The following is a 20,057-nucleotide window of genomic DNA, read 5'->3' as shown; positions in this document are numbered from 1 at the left end:
TGTAGTTTCATTTTGTAAGACATACCTACTTTTCACTGGAGTGCTGGTATCTAGGTGAAGGTATTGGTCTGTAAAATCACTCATGCATGCTTGGTCTCTAACTCTGTGTATATGAAAGCTTTCTATGCAAGCAGAATGGTTTCATTAGGGGACAGGGAGGGAAACCCAGCTCAAAATACTCTACAGCCCAGTTAAGGCATTTCCTGAGAATCTGGAGGTTTCTTTAGGACTAGCTTCAGCAGTAAGTAGCTTCTGACTTACATGAAGGGAAATTTTGCAATTACTGCCCTGAGTTCCCCTTTACTCCTCCAATTGCCATTCCCTGTATGGTTGTTGGCCCTCTAATCCGCAATAACTTTTCTTCTCTTATGAATTGCAGTGGTTAGTTTCTTATCCAAAGGGCTCCATGGAGATTTCTGGGCATTCTACTTTCAACCATTTCTCTGGTTTTAATGTGAGGACACCTGCATCCAGGAGATGAAATTGGTTTTCTCCAGTCTTTTGCTGTTCCTTTGTATTGCTTCTAATTTCTTTTAGTTTAGAATTTTCTGTACTAGCATTCTGCTCTTTTTGCAGTCTAATAGATAAAATATGTTACAGGTCAGGGAGATGAGATTTCGAAAGAAATCTCCTTTGGTGAGAGCCTTCTGAGGAGCTGTCCATGTATCTGCAGGAGAAAAAGTGAAGATGCACCCTCAGTGCTGCAGAAGCAATCAGTCTCCTGTTTAAGTTCCTCTTGGTCTGTATAGTCTGGAGTACCATGGCAGAGTTCAAGTATATCTAGACAGAGGAAGGAAATAAGACAGTGGTCTCCTACATAGGTCTGTATCCTCTGACTACCAAGCATCTAGACAGTAGAGGGGCATCTTGCTACTGTCTTCTCCAAGTGTTTTGTGAATCTGTTCTTAAAGCATGTGGGTTGGTTGATAGTTTTTGTCCAATACAAGATGTATTGTCCAACTTGAATTACCAACAGTTTTGAGTAGACCAAAATTGGGGACGCAGCGGGGTGTCTTAGCACTTTTGGTTTTGAAAATGAACTACTTGCTAAAAAGAACAACAAAAATGCTTAGCTGTATCCTGAACTGAGAATGTACATTCTCCTCCACAAGATGGAACTAAATCAAGGAGTCAGGGAACTTGTGTTCCTCTGCTGTCAGCAGTAACTTGAAACCTGCTGGCAAAGTGTGTATTTTATCTGCTGCTGGTGCATATGAATACAACTGCCTACTACTGCTGTTGCTATTGGCTCAAGTGACAGATGTTTGTGTTATGTGTGTTTTAAAAGTCTGAAATCCACTGTCAAAATCTGTGGGCAATGGTATACCATTCCTCTTCTGCCTTGAATGATGGGAGAGCCTGATAGAAAAAACAGCGTGTAGCCTTGAAATTCAAAGCAACCTAATATGTAGTGCAAGAGGTAGAACTGACAATGGCCTGTTTTCTTTAAATTGAAGGTTTGGCTTTTGTTAGCCAATACTATAAAGATATGAGAATATATATATTTATGTTAATCCCTGTTGTCTGTGCTTAAGCATTCATTTTAAGTACTGTTATATTTGTAGGCTTAGAGCCTTCCTGTAATTTCATGGTATTCCAGACTATTTTGTGTTTGAGATAAGCATTCACTTCCACCGCAGACTATTTGAATTGCTCTGTATTGGCTGCAGGACAGCTGTAATACCCTAAATAAGCAAATACCGATGTTGTAACTTTTGCACAGAAAAAGAGGTAGTTGTGAAAAATCTTCGGAAATTTTGCTAACTTGTGGATGTGTACAGGGAACTAAAGTAAATATGAACTCAGATGTTAGAAGGAAATGCAAATTTTGGATAAATGGGTGGCATTTTAGATGACTGTTAATATAGGAAGTATTAAACCAGCGCTGACTTGACTCTATCCTGTTACTGCAACTTCTGTTTTAACACTACGGGGTTCATGATACATAACGCAGCCCTGCCTGATTACAGTTTGAATCAGCAGTAAGGCACCTGAGCATGATCAGTTTGGTCTCTTATTAGAAATGAGAAATTGAACTCTTGCTAGTCTCTTTATGTAATTTTGTTCTTTAATATTTAGGGAGACTTTTCAGAATAATATGCCTGTTTCCATTATAAAAAGAGATCATAAAGTCATGCGAGCTGGAATTCATAATCATGAAGTGTGCATATTCAGCCAGCTAATTTTAATGTGATGCATATGGGCCTTTGAAAATGAAAATTATGGCCTTGAACTGGGTTTTCTGTGAGTAAAAGATGTAATATTGCAAAATGTATAATCTCTGGGTGGTGAGGGTAAGGACTTGTGGAGAAATGCTTACTAAACTCAACATATTTAGCCTAGATAACAAGGAGACTTAACTACAGTATGCAACTTTGATGGTATTTTGTGGCAGTAGCTAAAAGCATATGTAGAGAGTTTGGAATGCATTCCTTAGATATGAATTAGAAACAAGATTAGGATAAATTTTGATTAGATAACAGAAAGGCACTGATCCAGCACTTGCAAAGCATTTGATTTTGGTGTTGAGCTAGGTTGTTGGCCTGCAGAGTGCAAGGTTTGAGTACTTTGGAGAGTTAGCTGGCTTTGTAGCTGGAGTCTGGCTGGAGGGTATTCAGCAGATAACGTGGTAGAGAGACAGTGCCTTGAATCTCTTTAGCATGAATCTCCACTGCCTTCCTCACAGCTGAAATAAAAGCAGCAGCGGGGCTTGCAGAGTGGATAACGGACAATACCTTTTGAATTTTTCAAAAGCCTGATGTAATCATTAAATTTTGATTCTTCTTGATATTATAGTGCTGTTAAACTAATGGTTTGGTGGGATTTGGGAGAATGAGTTGTGGGATGGTGGTGAGGAGAGAGAAGTCTTTTTTTTCTAATTTCTTGTTCCCTAGTAGGATCAGGTCAACTGGTGTGTTCTGATTAGTCTGTGGTGGAGTCTGTTGTAAGGAACGTTGAAGGTGCTGGGATCCCTGCCTTGGTGAGCTGTAAAACTTTACATCCCCATACAGTCACCAACAGCTTCTCATCATGTGCACCCGAGCTCTGCTCTGCATCTGCTCCTTACCAGCTCTTAGCTCATCAGGGGAAGGGAGAGTGTGGTGGGAGCAGAGCCATTCACAGGGGTTATTGCAGTGTGTTATGTGGGACGATGAAAGTTTTTTAAAGGTAAATAGAATAGCCTGTAATGTAAGTTTTCTTTTAAATCTTGTTTAGGAGATGGGGAGATGAGTGGCTGGGAACAACATGGGAGATTTCCTCTTAGCTCTCATCACTTTGGACTATGGATTGAACTGCAGATAGAAAAGGGACTCTAGTATCTGTCAAAGAGCAGAAATAGGGGATGGACAACAACTGACCTGTATACAGTCCTTCAGATCTATCTTTATGTCCATAATGCCTTCAAGGGCAGGCTATGATCATGCGTTAGTGACGCATTCAGTGATTTCCCAGTATATATAGCATACTTCGTGTGCCTGAAAGAACAGCAACAGGGAAACAGCAGTGAACATCACTGAGACTTAAAACAGGCCGGTGGATGGGTAGAACGGTCAGTACATGAAGAATGTGGGGCAGGATGTAGTTACAGATAATGTCCCTCTTGCCTGAGCTGTGTTCCACCTCTATGTTTGAGCTTTATTTTAATGCATCTCTCAAGTTGCAACATTCTTTACCTAAAGCTTTTTTTAACTTTTAGGAAAGATGGCGTTAATACAGCTCTCTTGATGTTTAACAATGCATTCTTTTCCCCTGAAAAAAAAGATTTAGGCCACTGTAGTTTCTTTATGTCGTGGATATGATTCATTTTGGCCATGGGAGGAGAATGACAGTTACTTGCTACACAAACCTTTCCTGTGATTCATGGAGTGCCATTTGTGTCAGCCTTGAAGGAGGCGCTTCATATGCTTCTTAGCAGGAAGGAAAAAGAGCATGATCATAGTTACTAGATAGGATATGGAAACTGGGTGGGAGGGAAGGGAAAGGGGAGAGGGAAATGCTGATTATTCAGAAGAAAGTTGCAGGAATGCCAAGATTCTGTCTGCAATATCCATTCATCTACTTAATGAAAAAATGGATACATACCAAGCCTATATATAATTAAGGGAAACATCATGACTGTAATTGCCATGTTCACAAAATAGTATGGCTTATTATGTAACTTTTTTGTGTAAATATATCTTAGCGCTTTTCCTTCTGTCTCCTGGATCCATCACTGTTTCATATGGTATGAAGCTCCTATCCCTGAGTGATGTGTTTCAGCAACAGTTTCAGTTTTGCTCTCAAAGCTAAGACGGCCGTATACAATGCTTTATGTTAGCTCTCTGCAGAGATGGATTTTTGTGCTCTAACGTACTAATGTAGTTATCAACTTCGGAAGTGCACTAGCTTGCCAGATCAGAAGACATTTTCCTTTCTTCACAAAAAAGTAATTTAAAAAGCTATGCCACAATTTTCTTCCTAAAAATAACAGCACAGATTGGCTCCTTAAACTGCTTGTAAAGAAGAATACTCCATTAAATGACAACCCTTAATGCTGCATGGCAGACTTTGGGGCTCTTTCACGTCTTCCAGCTGCTTCCAGCTGTTTTCTCTGTAATTGGAAACTGCAGGGTAGGAATAAATGGGAGTAGGAGAAGTGGAAAGTTAGGTTTCCTAATTTCTTAATTTCCTAAATGGGTTAGGGGCTCGTAGCTGGCTGTCCTCCCGCAGCTGGCAGGATTTGGTGTGGTACATGCACCTGTGTCAGGAGATACAGCTGTGGCTGTTCAGCCCTGTAGCATCTACAAAGAGTCCTTATCCAGCTAAGCAGATGCACAGCAATGTTACAATGGGAAAGCAGAGGTGTAGTTAGAGATGAAAGGAGTGAAATTAGGAGGAATGCAGAAGAGAATAAAAGTGGATGTGAATTACTAAGCACGTGTCCTGTATTCATTGATTTTCACTGGCAATTAAAATTTACTGCTTGATTCACCAATGCTGTTCAGTCTTCCATTATTTCCTGTGTTATAAAATGCTGGCTCTGTTTTGATTTTGCAGTAGCTATGTTTATTGGGGATAAGGGGTCTAATTATAGCTGTGAACTATACTGTACTGAGAGGGCATTTAAGTTTCTGACTATTTCTGAGGCAATGTGATGAGTCATGAAATATAACTTTTGCAGAAAATATCCTGATTGCCTAATGACTAGGTGTTGGTAGATGAAATTACACACACTCTCTCTTGTTCACATGAAACCAGGGAAGTGTCTTTCTGAGTAAGCTGTTTGTTCACGTTACCCAAGAAATGTCAAGGTTTACAGTTGCAAAATAGGAAAAAAGTACATGTTTGAGGAGCTTGAAAACACCTGCTGTGCCTTACAGATGCTTTAGAAATCCACAGCATTAATACTTGCCTTCATACCTGTAAAGAAAAAATGCTGCCTGAAAATAATATGACTGATCATCCATGTACAAAATATTTTGTTTTGCAGATGATGTAGAGGATGTTAACAGTATGGAAAATGTCATGTTAGAATATGCTGCAATGGACAGAGAACTTAATCATTATATGAAAGCAGTTGAAGAAACGGTAAATCAGGTAAACTGTCACTTCTATTGAAGTTATGAAATTATATCCTTATTTAAGTATTATCTTTTGATAGATACAAATGTTACGTTAAAACAATACATAGTTGGAAAGAGAGATCTTTGACAGGTATAAAATACTAAAGTTACCAGTACAACAATTAATTTTTCTGGCTAGCTCGCATGTAGTATGATACAGTTTCTAATTCCTCCCCACCAAACTCGTGCACCAGTTGGAATATGGGATGAATAGTGCTTTGGGAATGACTGAGGGCTGTGTAGTTAACACAGCGTAGTCTCAGATGATACCTGCTTCGTGTATTGTGGAAGATGGAAGCTGCGTAATGAATGAGGCAGCTGATTTCAGGAGTAAATGAGTGGTTGTTGCAGCACGGAACTGATGAAGCCTGGTTTCCAGTGTCTTCCTGCCCCATGAATTTGCTGGTGCTTAATAAAGGGTGAGCTTGTTAATTGTTTGCTCAGTTAACTAGGGTCTCGTTTGCTACCTGACCACTCATTTTTGCAAGAACTGTCGCATTTCAGCACGTTCGGGGGGTCTCTAGCTCAGCGTTGAGTGCGACTGCAGTTGCACAACAGGTGCCGGGGCTATTGGGACGAAGCGCACGCAGCACGGGTTGCGTAAGCTCCTTTTCATTAGCAAACCGGGCTCGGCGGAGGCCGCCGTGGGTTAGGCAGCTGGACACCAGCTTTCGGAGGACTTCTCCCTCTCTGCCTTTCGGGGACGGAAGGCGACGTCGAACAAAACCCCTTGTACGTCCCCGCTGCGCCCCGAGGGCCGGAGCGCGGCGCTGGGGGGAACGGCCGGGGCCGGGCGGGGCCGGGGCGCGGCGGCGGCGCCGGCCGCCAGGGGGCGCCGCGGTTGCGTTCCCCGGGGGCCGCGCTCTGCGGCGGCCGGGGCGGCCCGGGGCTGCGGCGGGGCCCCGCCGCCTGCGCAGCGCCTCCGCTCCCCGCCCGCCAGCGCCTCCCCTCTTTGCTGGCCGTTCCCGCTCCGCCATTATCTCGTATTTCCTCATGATTATCGTCCTGTCAGCCCCCTTTGATTCTCTGTCCCTGGCTCTTGGACTCTGCGTAATTCACTCAGCTCTGTAACCTTGTTACCCCGATTCCAGTGCGCTGCTGCTGCTGCTTCTGCGTTCTCTCCGGCTGTCCCTGACCACTCTCTTAAAACAGCTCCTTAGTTTTCTCTAGCCATTAGCAAGCAAGGTATTGAAAGTGTAGGCTCCACGGCAGATCCAGACATTGAAAGAGTCAAGTTCAGTGCAGTCTGTACTTGATCACTTCATTTTTGGGCCACATGATGCTTGGAGAACTCAACTTTCTCAGTAACCTATTTTAGTGTCTGCAAATAGACTTTTAGGGGTCAGTTTTGTATGGATTTCTCTAGAAAAGGCAAAAGCACATCCCTGATTTCCCTTCAAGATGGGAAATCTGTGTTTCAAAGCATGAAGGTAGTAGAGCTTTTCAATTAAATCTGTCTTGCTATTACCTTGCTATTGTTTTTTGCTATTTTTAAAACAAAAACAAAACCAGGAGAGCGAAGCAATGCATTTTCTACTAGTTCTATTCTGAGAAATGCCTACATGGTTTTTATTTTGTAGAAAGGTTTTCTTCTAATAAATTTTTAAAATCATCCTGAGTCAGATGCTTAACTGAAAAATATTCATTCAAATAATTAAATATTACATGTTTAAAAGGAGTTGAAAACTATGTCTACATCAGCAAATGTTGGACAGCTTTAAGTACAGTCACTGTTCCCCATGCAGTCTTTAAATATACATTTCAACTCAGATGTCACCGTAATTGCAGACCTTCTAGTTTATACTTGTCAGAAACTAGATGGATCAGAACTTTTTCCTTTTATTTGGAATATTGATGATTTTTAAAGCTTTCCTAGTAAAACATAACGTAGTCCTCACATCATTAGAGATTAATAATGTATATCCAGACTTGAGTGAAACATAGGTTTATATTTTGATTGTAAGCTATTACCTAATTGATGTGTTATTGTTACAATAGGAATTTCAAGTAATTTTCAACAATGTAACTTCTTTCATTATTCCTATGTATCAGCAAAACACTTTTTTGATCCTTAGGAATACAAAGAGTAAGCTCATGCCTTCACCAACAAAGCACTCAAATCCTGTTTACTTCAGATGCACTCACTCATGGTCTCTTAAGTTAAGCACAGGTTTAACTGCTTGACTGAAGTGAAGATATTTTTGTGGGTTTAGGTAGGGCAATGATACATTCATGATTTTTAGGATTGGATTCAGCAGCATCTGTTGCGTGCATATCTATGCTTGTGTGCAAAAAAAAAAAAAAAGTCCTGGAAGGGTTGGTTCTCATTTTTTCCCTTTTTTCCCTAATGTAGCTCATTTATGTTGTGTCAGAGACTCCTTGCTTTCCTAAAATAGGCTCCTTCCCTGTTCATTCATTCCTAAGGTTTTAAAAATGCAGCTCCAAGACATTTAACATATTTAAGAGTCTATGTGGATTATAAAGTCAGTAATGGCTAATCTGTTAGCCTCTAGCCACACTTCTCCTCTGTTTCCTACGTCGCTCTAGGTAATTTTCTGTACTTTCCACTGCCAGCATCCTGAACAAACCTTTCTGAGTAAGAGAAAGAAATGTATATAAGCCTCTCTGTTCGCTAAAAAATAACAGCTAGTGCTTTGATGTGGAGGATAGCTACATGCCATGCCTCTAGAACTGCACAGCATATCTCCAGTTACCTGTCAGAGACAGCTTAAAATCTGCTTCTGGGAAACAGATACTGTTGCTGAATTTAGGACTGCACCTGGAGGTAGCTGTAGAAGGGCTTGGGTTTAAAATAACCTCCATTGGCTTGCTCCCTGGTTCTATCTGAGTTCCTTACCTGAAGGCTTTCTCTGGGGAGCTGCAGCAGGTCAAAAATTTTCACAAGCAGACTGTTTTTCATATACAGTGTTAACAGTATTTGTCTCAAGCTGCAAAACACATTTTATCTGATTATTTTGTGAGTGTGTATGCTGTCATTTTTTCTGGTCTGTAGTTTCCTCATACAGCAGTGAATCTAAAAGTATGTTATATACTGTGTTTCACCTTCTAACCACCTGCTTGTAGTGAAATGTCCAACTGGAAGTTAGCAAGATAAGGAGACAGCGGCAGTTAAAATTCCTGATTTATTATTTTATTATGTGTGCCTTTAAATGACATTGACAAAAAGATGATATTGTACAACAGAAGTATGTAATGTAAATAACTAGGAACTAGCATGAGATATAGTCACATGTTTTTAAAAGCCAGTTTTTTTGTTGATTTAGGCTGCAGTAGGTGGAATGCAGAAGGTGAAACATACCAGCATCCTCTTCTGGTTGAATCAGCAGCCTGTTGAGCAAGAAATGAGCAATTCAATCACAGTGTTTCCAACAATAGGCTGTGGGAAATCCTTTGTCTGTGGAAACTCCCTGTGCCACTGGATTTTCTTGTCCCTGTGTAATGACTGGACTCCTACTGCTGCTTTTTTTTTCATTTTAACGGGTATTTTTAAAATAAATTAGCCAATATTCAGGTCCTTTCCATGCAAAGTCCAGACAGCACTCTTATTTTTAATGTAACAGCAAAAGACTGATGGAGCTGGAGCATCTCTTGCAGACTTTTTTATACTCTTGAAGTGGACCCAAGTGATTGGGACCCAGGCTGACTTAGCCACTTCAAGTGTCCCCCACTCTGGGAGACCTCTCAAGTGGCCAGAGTGCCAGCATATTGTGCCTGCTCTCTCACTCCCACTCTGCTCTCGAGATTAACAGGGGTGTGTGTAATAGAGTGAACCTTGCCATCGAACTCTGTTAAGCCACGCTTTTACAGATTCTTTAAGGATCCTACATCACTCATCCATGACAGGGTGTTGGTGGTGGACTCTGATCACTCTCTCAGCTTTTCAAGCATTTGGCTTGTTTGGGACTGTAAAAGCTGGGGTATATTTTCTGAAGTCCCCAGACTTCCCTAAATAAAATGAATCACAATGTATTTGTCATGGTTTAACCCCAGCCAGCAACTAAGCACCACACTGCCACTTCCCCCTCCACCCTCCCAGTGGAGTGGGGAGGAGGAAAGGAAAAAAAGTAAAACTCGTGGGTTGAGATAAGTTTAATAACTAAAGTAAAAATAAAAATACACTACTAACTAATAATAATAATAATTGTAATGAAAAAGAATACAGCAAAAAAAAAAAGAAATAACGCCCAAGAAAAGACAAGTGATGCACAATGCAATTGCTAACCACCCGCTGACCGATGCCAGAGCTGCGATCCGGCCCTCCTGGCCAACTCCCCCCTGTTTATATACTGGGCATGACGTTCCATGGTATGGAATATCCCTTTGGCTAGTTCAGGTCAGCTGCCCTGGCTCTGCTCCCTCCCAGCTTCTTGCCCACCTGCTTGCTGGCAGAGCATGGGAAACTGAAGAGTCCTTAACTCAGGATGAGCGCTACTTAGCAACAACTAAAACCTCAGTGTGTTATCAACATTATTCTCACACTGAATCCAAAACCCAGCACTGTACCAGCTACTAAGAAGAGAGTTAACTCTGTCCCAGCCGAAACCAGGACAGTATTGTAGATCAATCTAGAGAACAAGGAAGACATAACTAACTTTCTAATGTTGCATTATTCCCGCCTCTCTTTTCTTCTCCTGCAGGGAAAGAGAACCTGGGCTATTTTGTTTCTTTTGCAGGTGAGAGCAAAGTGTTGAATGTGGTAGTGGCATCTCTGGCAAAGATTGTTTTGTATTTCCTTTTGTAAGTTACTGCTTTGCCAAACATCAATTTATCTTGCTTGAATTGTGTCTGCCTTTTGCTAAGCCTGAGCACTGTGAGGGAGGATAAAATCTAAACCTGAGTGAGATGGAAGAAAAACATAGGAAACGTGTTTAGGAAAAATTTTAAGAGTCATGTTAAGGAAGGACTGAGAGTGGAAAGAGGCAGACAGAAAGGTCAAGGACATGGGCTTGGGAAGTCATGAGGTCATGGGGATGAGACTGGTGCTAGGAAGGAGGTGGTGTTGAGCTGGAAGAAAAAGATGGAAATGTTAGAAGTTGTGTTAGTGCTTGGGTTTTATCCCTACTTCTGCTACAGCTTTCTCATGTTGTTCTAGGTGAGTCATTTCTATCACCATGTCAGTGGTTGCTGACATCTTTGTTTTCTGATTGTCCTGCTTGGAAACCGATTTGAGCAATTATAACTGTAAATTAGATCAAAGGTAATTATAGTTTGAACACAGAAGTGAAATTAAATGTGTTCTTTGTTGGGTGTTATCTGTAAAACTACATACAACTGATGTAGGTGTGTGTCTTGCATAGGGTTTGAAGTCTGGATGTGTTGGTCATTCATGCCTTTGTGACTTCACACCTTGTCAAGTGTTCAGTCTTCCTTTGGCAAAGATGAGGAGTGCACCATGTTCCTTATACAAGAGTGATTTTTTTCTCTGCAGAATATACAGGAACTACCCTTACATTTGTTTTGTATTTTTGATAATAGTTCCCTTTAGACTAGTAAGTTCATTGGGCAGGGGATAGGAGGGGGTGTTTGTTCACTTTGTCAGTAATTTAGAGCAGAGTACTTAGTATTGGGGTCTGTTACCTTCATGGCCAAGTGTGCAGGTTTTAATCCTGCAGAGGAATAATTCTCTTCAGTGATGTAGGTCATATTCATTCCAAGTGTGCAGCTTGTGAGTGATCTAAGGAGCATCTGCAGAAAAGGAAAGAACCCTATTTAAAACTGCTGTTCAGGAAAGTCCATGGGCTATGTTTGACTTGCAAACTGTTTAGAGGAATTCCAGTTTCTTCACTTAAAACTCATAAAATAATGTTCTAGTAGCCTGGACAGTCTTCCTTGGACTCAGAAAAATGAAAGAGACTTAAAGATAGCATCTTTGTTACCTGGCTCTGCCAGCATAGCTGTGTTGGACACGGGTCCTGTTGGAGAAGGTTCTGCCAATATGTCCAAGTCATCTCTTTTGACAAAGCAAACTAAACCAACAAAACACTTTCTGTAGTGGTAACTCCACCTGCAGCGTGGGTTTTGAAGGAATAGCGAGATCAACCAAGGGATGTGATTCCACCCAGCTCCCATCCTCCTTGGTTGCACAGCTATGGCAGCAGAACTAATGCGATGACCAAGTCCAGTCTGTGTGGCAGGCACTGACAGTGTCATCAATGACCTCCGTTGCCTGTTAGAGACAGGGCTGTGCTTCAAAATCAGATTGTCACTTAGTTTTCTGTAGGGCTAAGTAACAGAAAGACTATGAATCCCATGGGATTCATGTGTTTTAGTTGACTCAGGACTCTCTGCCAGTGACTGGCACTGTGATACCCATTACAGTGTTGTCAGTGAATTTTTGACATGGAACCTGCTAGTTTCATGGAACAAACAGCCTTGTTTGGTGCTGACACTTTCTTAATGAGCACTTTGGTCTTCTTTTTCTTCTTGCTTCACTGTCATGACAGCATGTTTTAGGGCAAAATCTACTGATGATATCCATATCTGCAACTGTGACCTTTACTGTTCAGCTGAGTTCAGAGCCTTTTCTCTGATATGTGCAGTGCATCAGTGTTTCTTGATTCAGAAATCTTGTATGCTAGCCATGAAAATTTTGAGACCTTCTTTTCATCAAAGAAGTCCTCTGCTACACAGAAAAAGCTCAGGAAGATGTTTGGGAAGTCTGCTTCCATGAAAATGGGTTTAGTGAAATGGATATATCTTTTCTTGGGCTGGTAAGAAAAACAAAAGAGCTCTTGTAGTCTTTCACTGCATTTATTCTGACTCTATAATTGTAGAAGCTAGTGAATCTATCTTGAAGTTCACTTACAGCGTACTGAAGTGGACCATCAGCAGCAACAAGTCAATCCCCTGGTGAAAGACGTTGTACCTGTGCAGTGTCTTCTCTCCCTTCAAATAGTAAATAGATTTCTGGAGAACTTGCTTCATCTTTGAAGTCTTTTTTAACAATGGATGTCTCCTTGGCCATTATTTTGGTACCTTGAATGCTAACTGGAATTGCTCTTTACTGCTTGTTTACTTGCTATCTGCTAATGAAGCCATTTCAGACTGATAATTCACCTTACAGAATAAGCAAAATATGGACATTGGATCAAATCCTTATCATGACGCAGGCAGGATAGTAGAGGAAAATAATATGTGACTCTATAGTTATGCCTCTGCATATATATAATGCCATAGGGCTTACTAAAACTTTCACAGGCAAACTTAATTCTGGCATTTACTAGCTATGGAGTTCTTTAACATTTTAAAGTTTCTTCAGTGCAATTTCTGTGATATAATTCATAATGAATAGTGTAATACTTGCTCTGTCCTGCTGCCATCTCTAAACACTAATTCAAACAATATTGTACTGTGGTAGGCATGTACTCTGTTTCCTGCAGAAACCAGGACAAGGATGCATTTCAACACATGTCTAATATTTACTTTATAATATTTACTTTACTTTTCTGTGTCTGTCTCTATGTGTTGGGCTAAGCATTTGATGGAAGCTGCTTTTTTATTTTCCCAGAATTAGTAAGCTGTGTGTATAGTTCACTACAATAATATGTTAGAGTCCACATTTGATGAGCTGCAATAAAAATATTTTTTTGGTGAGCACTATATAAAGAAGTAGGAGTAGTGTTTTATTTTATGTGGGTTATATAGTACGTCCTCAGTAGTATGTCTGAGTGTCTCATAGCAAGCATACAAATCTGTCCTGCTTTTTGGATACTAAACCCTGGAAACCCTTGCACACGAACATAAGTTTATTTGACTTCACTACGGTTACTTACATTTGTCAAGCTAAACATTTTCCTAAATATTTGCAGTGTCAACACTGTAGTTGCTGAAATGGCCCTTGGCTTGCGTGGGTAGGAGTGGGGCAGCATGGGCCACAGCTGGTTAGCAGAGCGAGGATTTGGGTGAAAAGTTAAGTTCTGGACCTAGGACCATCACATGGAACTGGGAGCTCTATAGACAGGGTGGGAGCAGGGAAAGTATTTAGAACAAAAGTGCCAAAGAAATCCTCAGAACCCCATCATAATTTGAAAACTGTATTTGTTATGTTGGGCAGCAGTGCTGCCCAGTAGGTAGCAAACTAGCCAGGGATTGAGGAGGACTGGATACTATTTTCAGGTCTACTAGCAGCCTATGTGGTTGACCTTGACAAATTGTTTCACTCTGTGCCTTGGGCTATGGTCCCATGTTCATTAATACCACTTTTGGTGGTATTGGTTCATTAATACCACTTCTGTGCAGTACCAAATCACCTGGTAGCACATTCTCATCAAATAAACCAGATCACATGATAGCATGTTTATGCTGGCTGTATGCCGGTTGCAGAAGGACAGACGCTACCTGGTGGAGCATAACTCTGTGCAAAATTAGAATTGGCAGAGTGGGTTGCACTTAATCAGTGCGTCATGCAGCTGTGGTGTTTTTGATCTTGTACTAGACATACTGAAACTGAATTTACTATCTAGTTCAACCACGATCTCAGTCATGTGGACAGCATCCCATATCTCTGTCTGTAAAGAGATTTATTTTTTTTCTACCTGAAGATTTCAAAGCAATTTGAATTCAGTTTTTTAATGATTTTATTTTAATACTAAGGATTGTAATTGGCAGCCTGAATTGTTTCTGGAATTCCAGAAGGTCACAACAGAGAGCAACTGAAAGTCTCTGTGGTTTGGATCCCAGGTTTTCTAGGCAATGTCTGCATTTCATCGTCAACATGAGTTAACTCTGTCTGGCTTAGCTTAGCCTAGGGGAAGAAGATAAAATTATGAAATCTAATGAAATTGGTAGGTGTTGAGGTAGATAGCCAGTACAAATTAAAAGGCCATCTTCATCTCAAATCATGGATTATTATTTTTTTTTTGTTGATGAAACTTATTACTGGAAACACTGGAGTTGTAGTTTCAGTTGATCAGTAGTGAAAATAGTCTTTCAAATTAACCATCTCATCTAGAAAGCTCCTGCTGACAGGCCAAGGATTTAAATGCTGAGGCCAGGGGGTGGGAGGCGAGCGCTAAAGGCTGGATGATTCTCAGCGGCAGGGGTTTTGACTTGAAATTAATTTCTCCTGTTAATTGAACACACCCAAGTTGATCAGTGTCTTTGGGGAGGCAGTTCTGGAATGCCTTCCATAAAATATCTCTTTCCAAATGTTCAGTGTTGTTTTAATTACTGGAATTGTTTCCAGAAATTGTATGTGTATGTTGGGTATTTTAATATTCCTCCCCCAAAAGTTTAAATGTTAGGTCACTCATTTAAAAACATTTACTCTTTCTCCTAGTATGTTTTTTAACTGACCTTATCAATAAAAATACCCAGTTATACAGATTTTCCCTCTGCAAAATTCTTAGCAGCTTTATAATGAATCACAGATAAAATGTTACTTACAGCATTAACTAGATCACACTTTTTTGTGACTGCTACTACCATGAATTTGTTTTTGTTAAAGAGTTTCATTTAAGAAGGAGTTAGTAGAAGTTGCTACTCTCATTCCTAGCTTCCTCATCAATTACATTATTTGGGACTTTTTCTCACTGAGCTATCCAAGACGGGGTGTAAGCAGGAGAGTGCATGCAACATGTTACATGTAGTTTAGAATGTAACAAATTCTTGTGACTTCATAATATGGATTGTTCTGAACATTTTAACTTTTACAGAACTGCATGTTTAGAGCCTTTGTTAAAATGGAAAGAACTGAAGGTTTGTGGAGGATTTCTTTGTTTTATTTTTTGATGTTGGGAGTAAAGAGCAGCTTTTTGACGTTTATTTCATTAAATTATATAATGGGTTTCTCATGATTTTTAACACACACACACTCAACCTGTTCTGCAAGTGCCAGATTGTCTGTCTTTCTCACCTTTCACATTGCTCCCATTGATGGGAGGTAGTGCTTTGATTTAAAAGAAACAGCATGACTTCTTTGTGTTTGTGATTTCCTGCGGTATGTAACTATGCCTATTTTAATGCTTACTAAAATATAAAAAAAGATCTGCTTAATAGTACATATGCATTTTATTATCTTTCCAACTTGAGGTAGAGGTTTCAAAAAAGACCTAAATCCTGCGAAAAATCAATACTAGATGTCACAGTATCTCCCAAATGTGGCCCCATTGTTGATAACCTACTGGGAGTTACAAACACTGTGCTTGATAATAAGGGTTGGCAAGTTGGACTAATTTCTGGGCTCTCATCTTATTTAACTGAGCTAAGTGCATACCCTGCGCAAGCTGATTTAACCAGCTGAAGTATTTCTTTTATCCTTAGACTTGCGTGTTAACACTGACAGTGAATGAAAAATATTTTAAAAGACTTAAGAAAATAAGTATGTACATCAGATACACTCGAAACTTCTTTGTAAAGTGTAAAGTTCCCACGTTAACATGTACTCACACATACTATGCCTGATAAATTCCACAAAAACAGAGAAATGAAAACCTCAGTGATGTTGCTGCTGTTAAATTTGCTCTTTTCAAATGTTGGTGCCTTACTGCATTGCCACTCCTTCTGTGTGAACAATTCACAGTGTTTGTTCAACTAGATACTCATCCTCTGTTCAAAGCTGTTATGATGCTATTTTTTCCCCAGCAGTCTGTTGTGTGGGGAGAGGATAGGATAGTAAGGGCTTGGATGCAATGGTGAGCTTACAAGGGTTGCTGGGAAGATGGCAACTCTGGTAGGGAAAACTTATGGGGTGTGGTTTTGTGGTGTGTGATAATTGTTGTGATGAAGAAGTATGGGCTGTAGATGAAATGTTTCTCCATGGATATTTTTATGCTTAGTTGGAGGTGATCAAGGGATACAGGTAAAGGCTGGGCTGCACTAGAGGCAGTTTGGTCCAGTTCAGTAAAACTGTCTATTGAAACAGGGCGTTTCTGAACTTAGCTATTAGCAGCCCCACTGTATGCCCTTACTCCCTGCAAAACAACCACACCTTCCCCCACTGCTGTCTGTTACATTCCACTAACTACTGCAGCCACAGCCCTCGTCACCACCTCTTCTCCCCGGAGTCATGTTGATTTGTTCAGTTTGGTGGGCAGCTCCTCTTCCTCTCCCCTTGCTTCCCCTCTTACAGCCTGCTTAGGCTTTAGAATCCCTTTCTCATCTTCTTTTGACCAAACCCAGAGTTGGCTGTTGTTAGTTGGTGGCACGCACTTGGAGAAGACTTACAGAAGCATTGCCTTTTCTCTCATCCACAACAGTGCATTATATCTCTTGGCACACAAAATCTGACAGAACAGTGGAGATCCTGTTGAACAGTGTTTTAAGAGAATCTGGCTCATCAGTCGGATTTGCACAGAGCTGCCCCGTCAATTATAACGATGTATGTCTCTGCTAACCCTCGATGTGGTAATTAGACCTGAGTATAGCTAGTCATCCTCCTTAATCTACCAGTTAGGTTTGCATATGCCTGGCCTCCTTCATCAGTCAGGCTTATAAACATATATCAGACAAATCGTATCAACCAGGTTTATATGCACAGCATAGATAACTATAGTTGTAACGTGTATTACAGCTCAAAGTGAATTTACACTCAGCCATTTCAAACTCCCACAAAACTCAACCCCAAACTCCTTGTATTAGTTCCTCCTTATACTAGTTCTTTTCAGTACTTATTTGTCTGTTAATTTTTTAATAGAAGGTCAGTGTTTTATGGTAAGGAGAAAATCCAGCTAAAGCAAAAAGCACCTATAGAGGATCACAGGTGTGGCTTTATTTCTGTTCAAGGAGAAACTGTCAGTTAATTCAGATAAGAGGTGACTATAGTAGCAGTGTGTATGGTCATGGATGGAACAGAAGTGCTTGTTCACAATGTGTCACATAAAAACAAAGAGCCATTTAATGAAATTATCCAGCAGCAGGTTTTAAACCAACAAAAGGAAGTAAGTTTTTACACAGTGAATAATTACATTGTGGAATTAATTGCCACAGGATGTTATGGAGACCAGAAGCATTAATGGGTTCAAAAAGCTACTAGACAAATTCATGGAAGAAATACTCATTGACAGCTATTAAATGTAAAGATTCAAATACAGTCACTGTCTTGGGAAATCCCTAAACTGCAAGTTGCTAGAAGTATGGAAAGTATACAGTGGGAAACAGGGGAAGAGCTTTCTATTTGGTGCTCTTGTTATACTCCAGCTTTTTGCTTCTGCCACTGTCAAAGACGAGAATACGCTGGATGGATCTTTGGTCTGATGCAGTACTCACATCTTTATGCAGCAGAAAAACTACATAGAAAATACAGAGTCCACAAGCACTACTGCATCCTGAAATTTATGTTGACTGGCTACAGAGCTTTAGAGAAATAACAGTTATACTCTGTTTCAAACCTATTTTGGAATGTAGTTCTATCTAAAAACCACCTTTCACCTCCATAATTTTAGTATTTGGAAAGTCTTCAGGGTATCTAATAATTTATCTCTGTGTTCTTACTCATATGTTTGATGATTTAAAAAATAAGTAAATGAACAGCTCCTGCTCTGGGCATTGTTACATAATTGAAAAATTCTTAATCTCAAAGCTCATTTCAAATCTATATCATATAAAACCACACAAACCATTTAATAATTAGGTACTAACAGATAAAATCCAGCTTGAAGTTAGCAGAGCTACACCTACTTGGACCAAAGAAGGGAGGAATTTTCAGCTAGATCCTTGTCTTGCAGCCAGTTTTCTCCCTTAATGCCCAAGAAAAACTTAATAACTTGTTCTAAATAACAAATCTTGCTTGTAATATTGACGGGAGGAGGTGAACTACAGCTCTGGGTGAGTATATGCTGGGACCCCTTCTTATAAATTTGATGAAATTCCAACTTAAGTACCTGCTCTGATCTCAACCACACCAAATGGGATAAAAAGTTTCCGTGGATGGTTAGGTACCATACAATGTAGGGTTTTTACTTATTTTAATAGATCTGAATCTGAAAGTTTTAAGATCAGTCCTTGAAATTCCTGGATCGGTGAACATAAAAATGCCTTTTATATCCCCATCAACAGTGTTATAAACTAGAAAGGTGGTCCAACTGGAATTATATATGTGGTCAACTAAGTCGTGACTATGGGCTGCTTATTACAGTAGATACTGAATAAGAGACAACGAAGCATGTCTTATTTTTAAAAAAAGAAAGCGCTAAGTTGATAGCACTGTCACAAAAAAATGGTGATTTTACATGCGCTTTCATTACTTGACGAAAGCTTGGCTCCACCATTTTTGTAACTCTTCTTCAAGTAGTTTTTGCCTCTCTTAGCCTCCTGTTTATCAGACTGAAAAAACCCAGCTGCTTCAACTTCTCTCAGTCATGAGCCCATGGCCCCTCCCCAGACTCCAGTTTCTCCATGTACCTCTTGAACTGGGGAGTCTGATACGGGATGCAGTATTTCAGCTATCACCTAATGAATGCTTCATATAGGGGGAGAGTAACTTCCTTTGTCCTGCTGGCCACGCTGCTCCTAATGTAGCCGGTATCCAATTTGCCTTATTAGCAGCAAGAACATTTCCTCACATTTCGCTTGGCATCTACCATAACCTCCCTGTCCTTTTCAGCAGAGCTGCTACAAAGCCAGTCAGTTCCTAGCATGTACTGATGCATGGGGTTACCCTGCCCCTAGATGCAGAACTTTTCATGTTGAACTTGACATTTCCAGTCCTGAATTTCCTCAAGGTCCTTCTTAATTAAAGCTCTACTGCTTGATGTGTCAAACGCCACTAGGTTAGTATTGTCTAGAAGATTGCTGAGAGTGCATTGTGTTTCATCATCCAGGTCGTTGGTGAGGATATTGAACATTTTCAGCCCTACTGTTCACCACTATAATACTCTGCTTGGTACTGCCTACCAATTGGATATCAAACTAAGTTTACTGTGAGTGTTACCCTCTGAGCCCAGCTGTCCCGGTAATTTTCAATCTACCTACCAGACCATTTGATTACATCCACCACTCTCCCCACATCTGCCTCTCAGGTCAGTTCATCACATAAGGCAATCAGTTTGATCAAGCATGAATTGCCCTTTGTAACTCCATGTTGATTGTTGCTGATTACCTTTTTGTTCTCTGCATGTTTGGAGGTGGATTCCAAAAGGATGTGGTATGTAATCTTTCCAGGGGCTGAGGTGAGGCTAACCGGCCTGTAGCTGCCCGAGTTCTTTTTCTCATGCCTTTTTTAAAGACAGGCATAATGCTAGCCTTTTTCCAGTTTTCAGGGGGCTGCCCCAATGATCATGCTTTTTTTGGAGATGACAGGCAGGACTCTTGGAGTCATACTAGCCAACTCTTTCAGCATTTCAGATTAATCTTGTCTCTCCTCATAGGTTTGAATACATCCAGCTGCTCTAACTCATTCCTAACTTGTCGTCCCTAACCTGTTCCTTCCCAAACCATCCTGGTACACCTGGAAATCTAGGAGTAATCTTTGCCTGTGAAGACTGAGGCAAAAATGTA

The 20,057-nt window shown here is 40.5% G+C and overlaps 1 protein-coding gene across 2 annotated transcripts in view; it reads left to right on the top strand.

Annotated features, from left to right (window-relative positions):
* The window catches only part of NSMCE2 (NSE2 (MMS21) homolog, SMC5-SMC6 complex SUMO ligase), a 135,682-nt gene that overhangs the window by 24,433 nt on the left and 91,192 nt on the right, over positions 1–20,057 (top strand). For both annotated transcript variants that reach the window (XM_050891493.1, XM_050891494.1), the window contains exon 3: positions 5,471–5,577. In XM_050891493.1, the coding sequence (XP_050747450.1) occupies positions 5,471–5,577 (107 nt within the window). The remainder of the gene's footprint in view (positions 1–5,470; positions 5,578–20,057) is intronic.

This window comes from Gymnogyps californianus, chromosome 2, assembly GCF_018139145.2.
Source record: "Gymnogyps californianus isolate 813 chromosome 2, ASM1813914v2, whole genome shotgun sequence".
Lineage (NCBI taxonomy): Eukaryota > Metazoa > Chordata > Aves > Accipitriformes > Cathartidae > Gymnogyps > Gymnogyps californianus.
The sequence above is the reverse complement of the archived record's forward strand: the minus strand, read 5'-3'. Positions and strand labels throughout refer to the sequence as shown.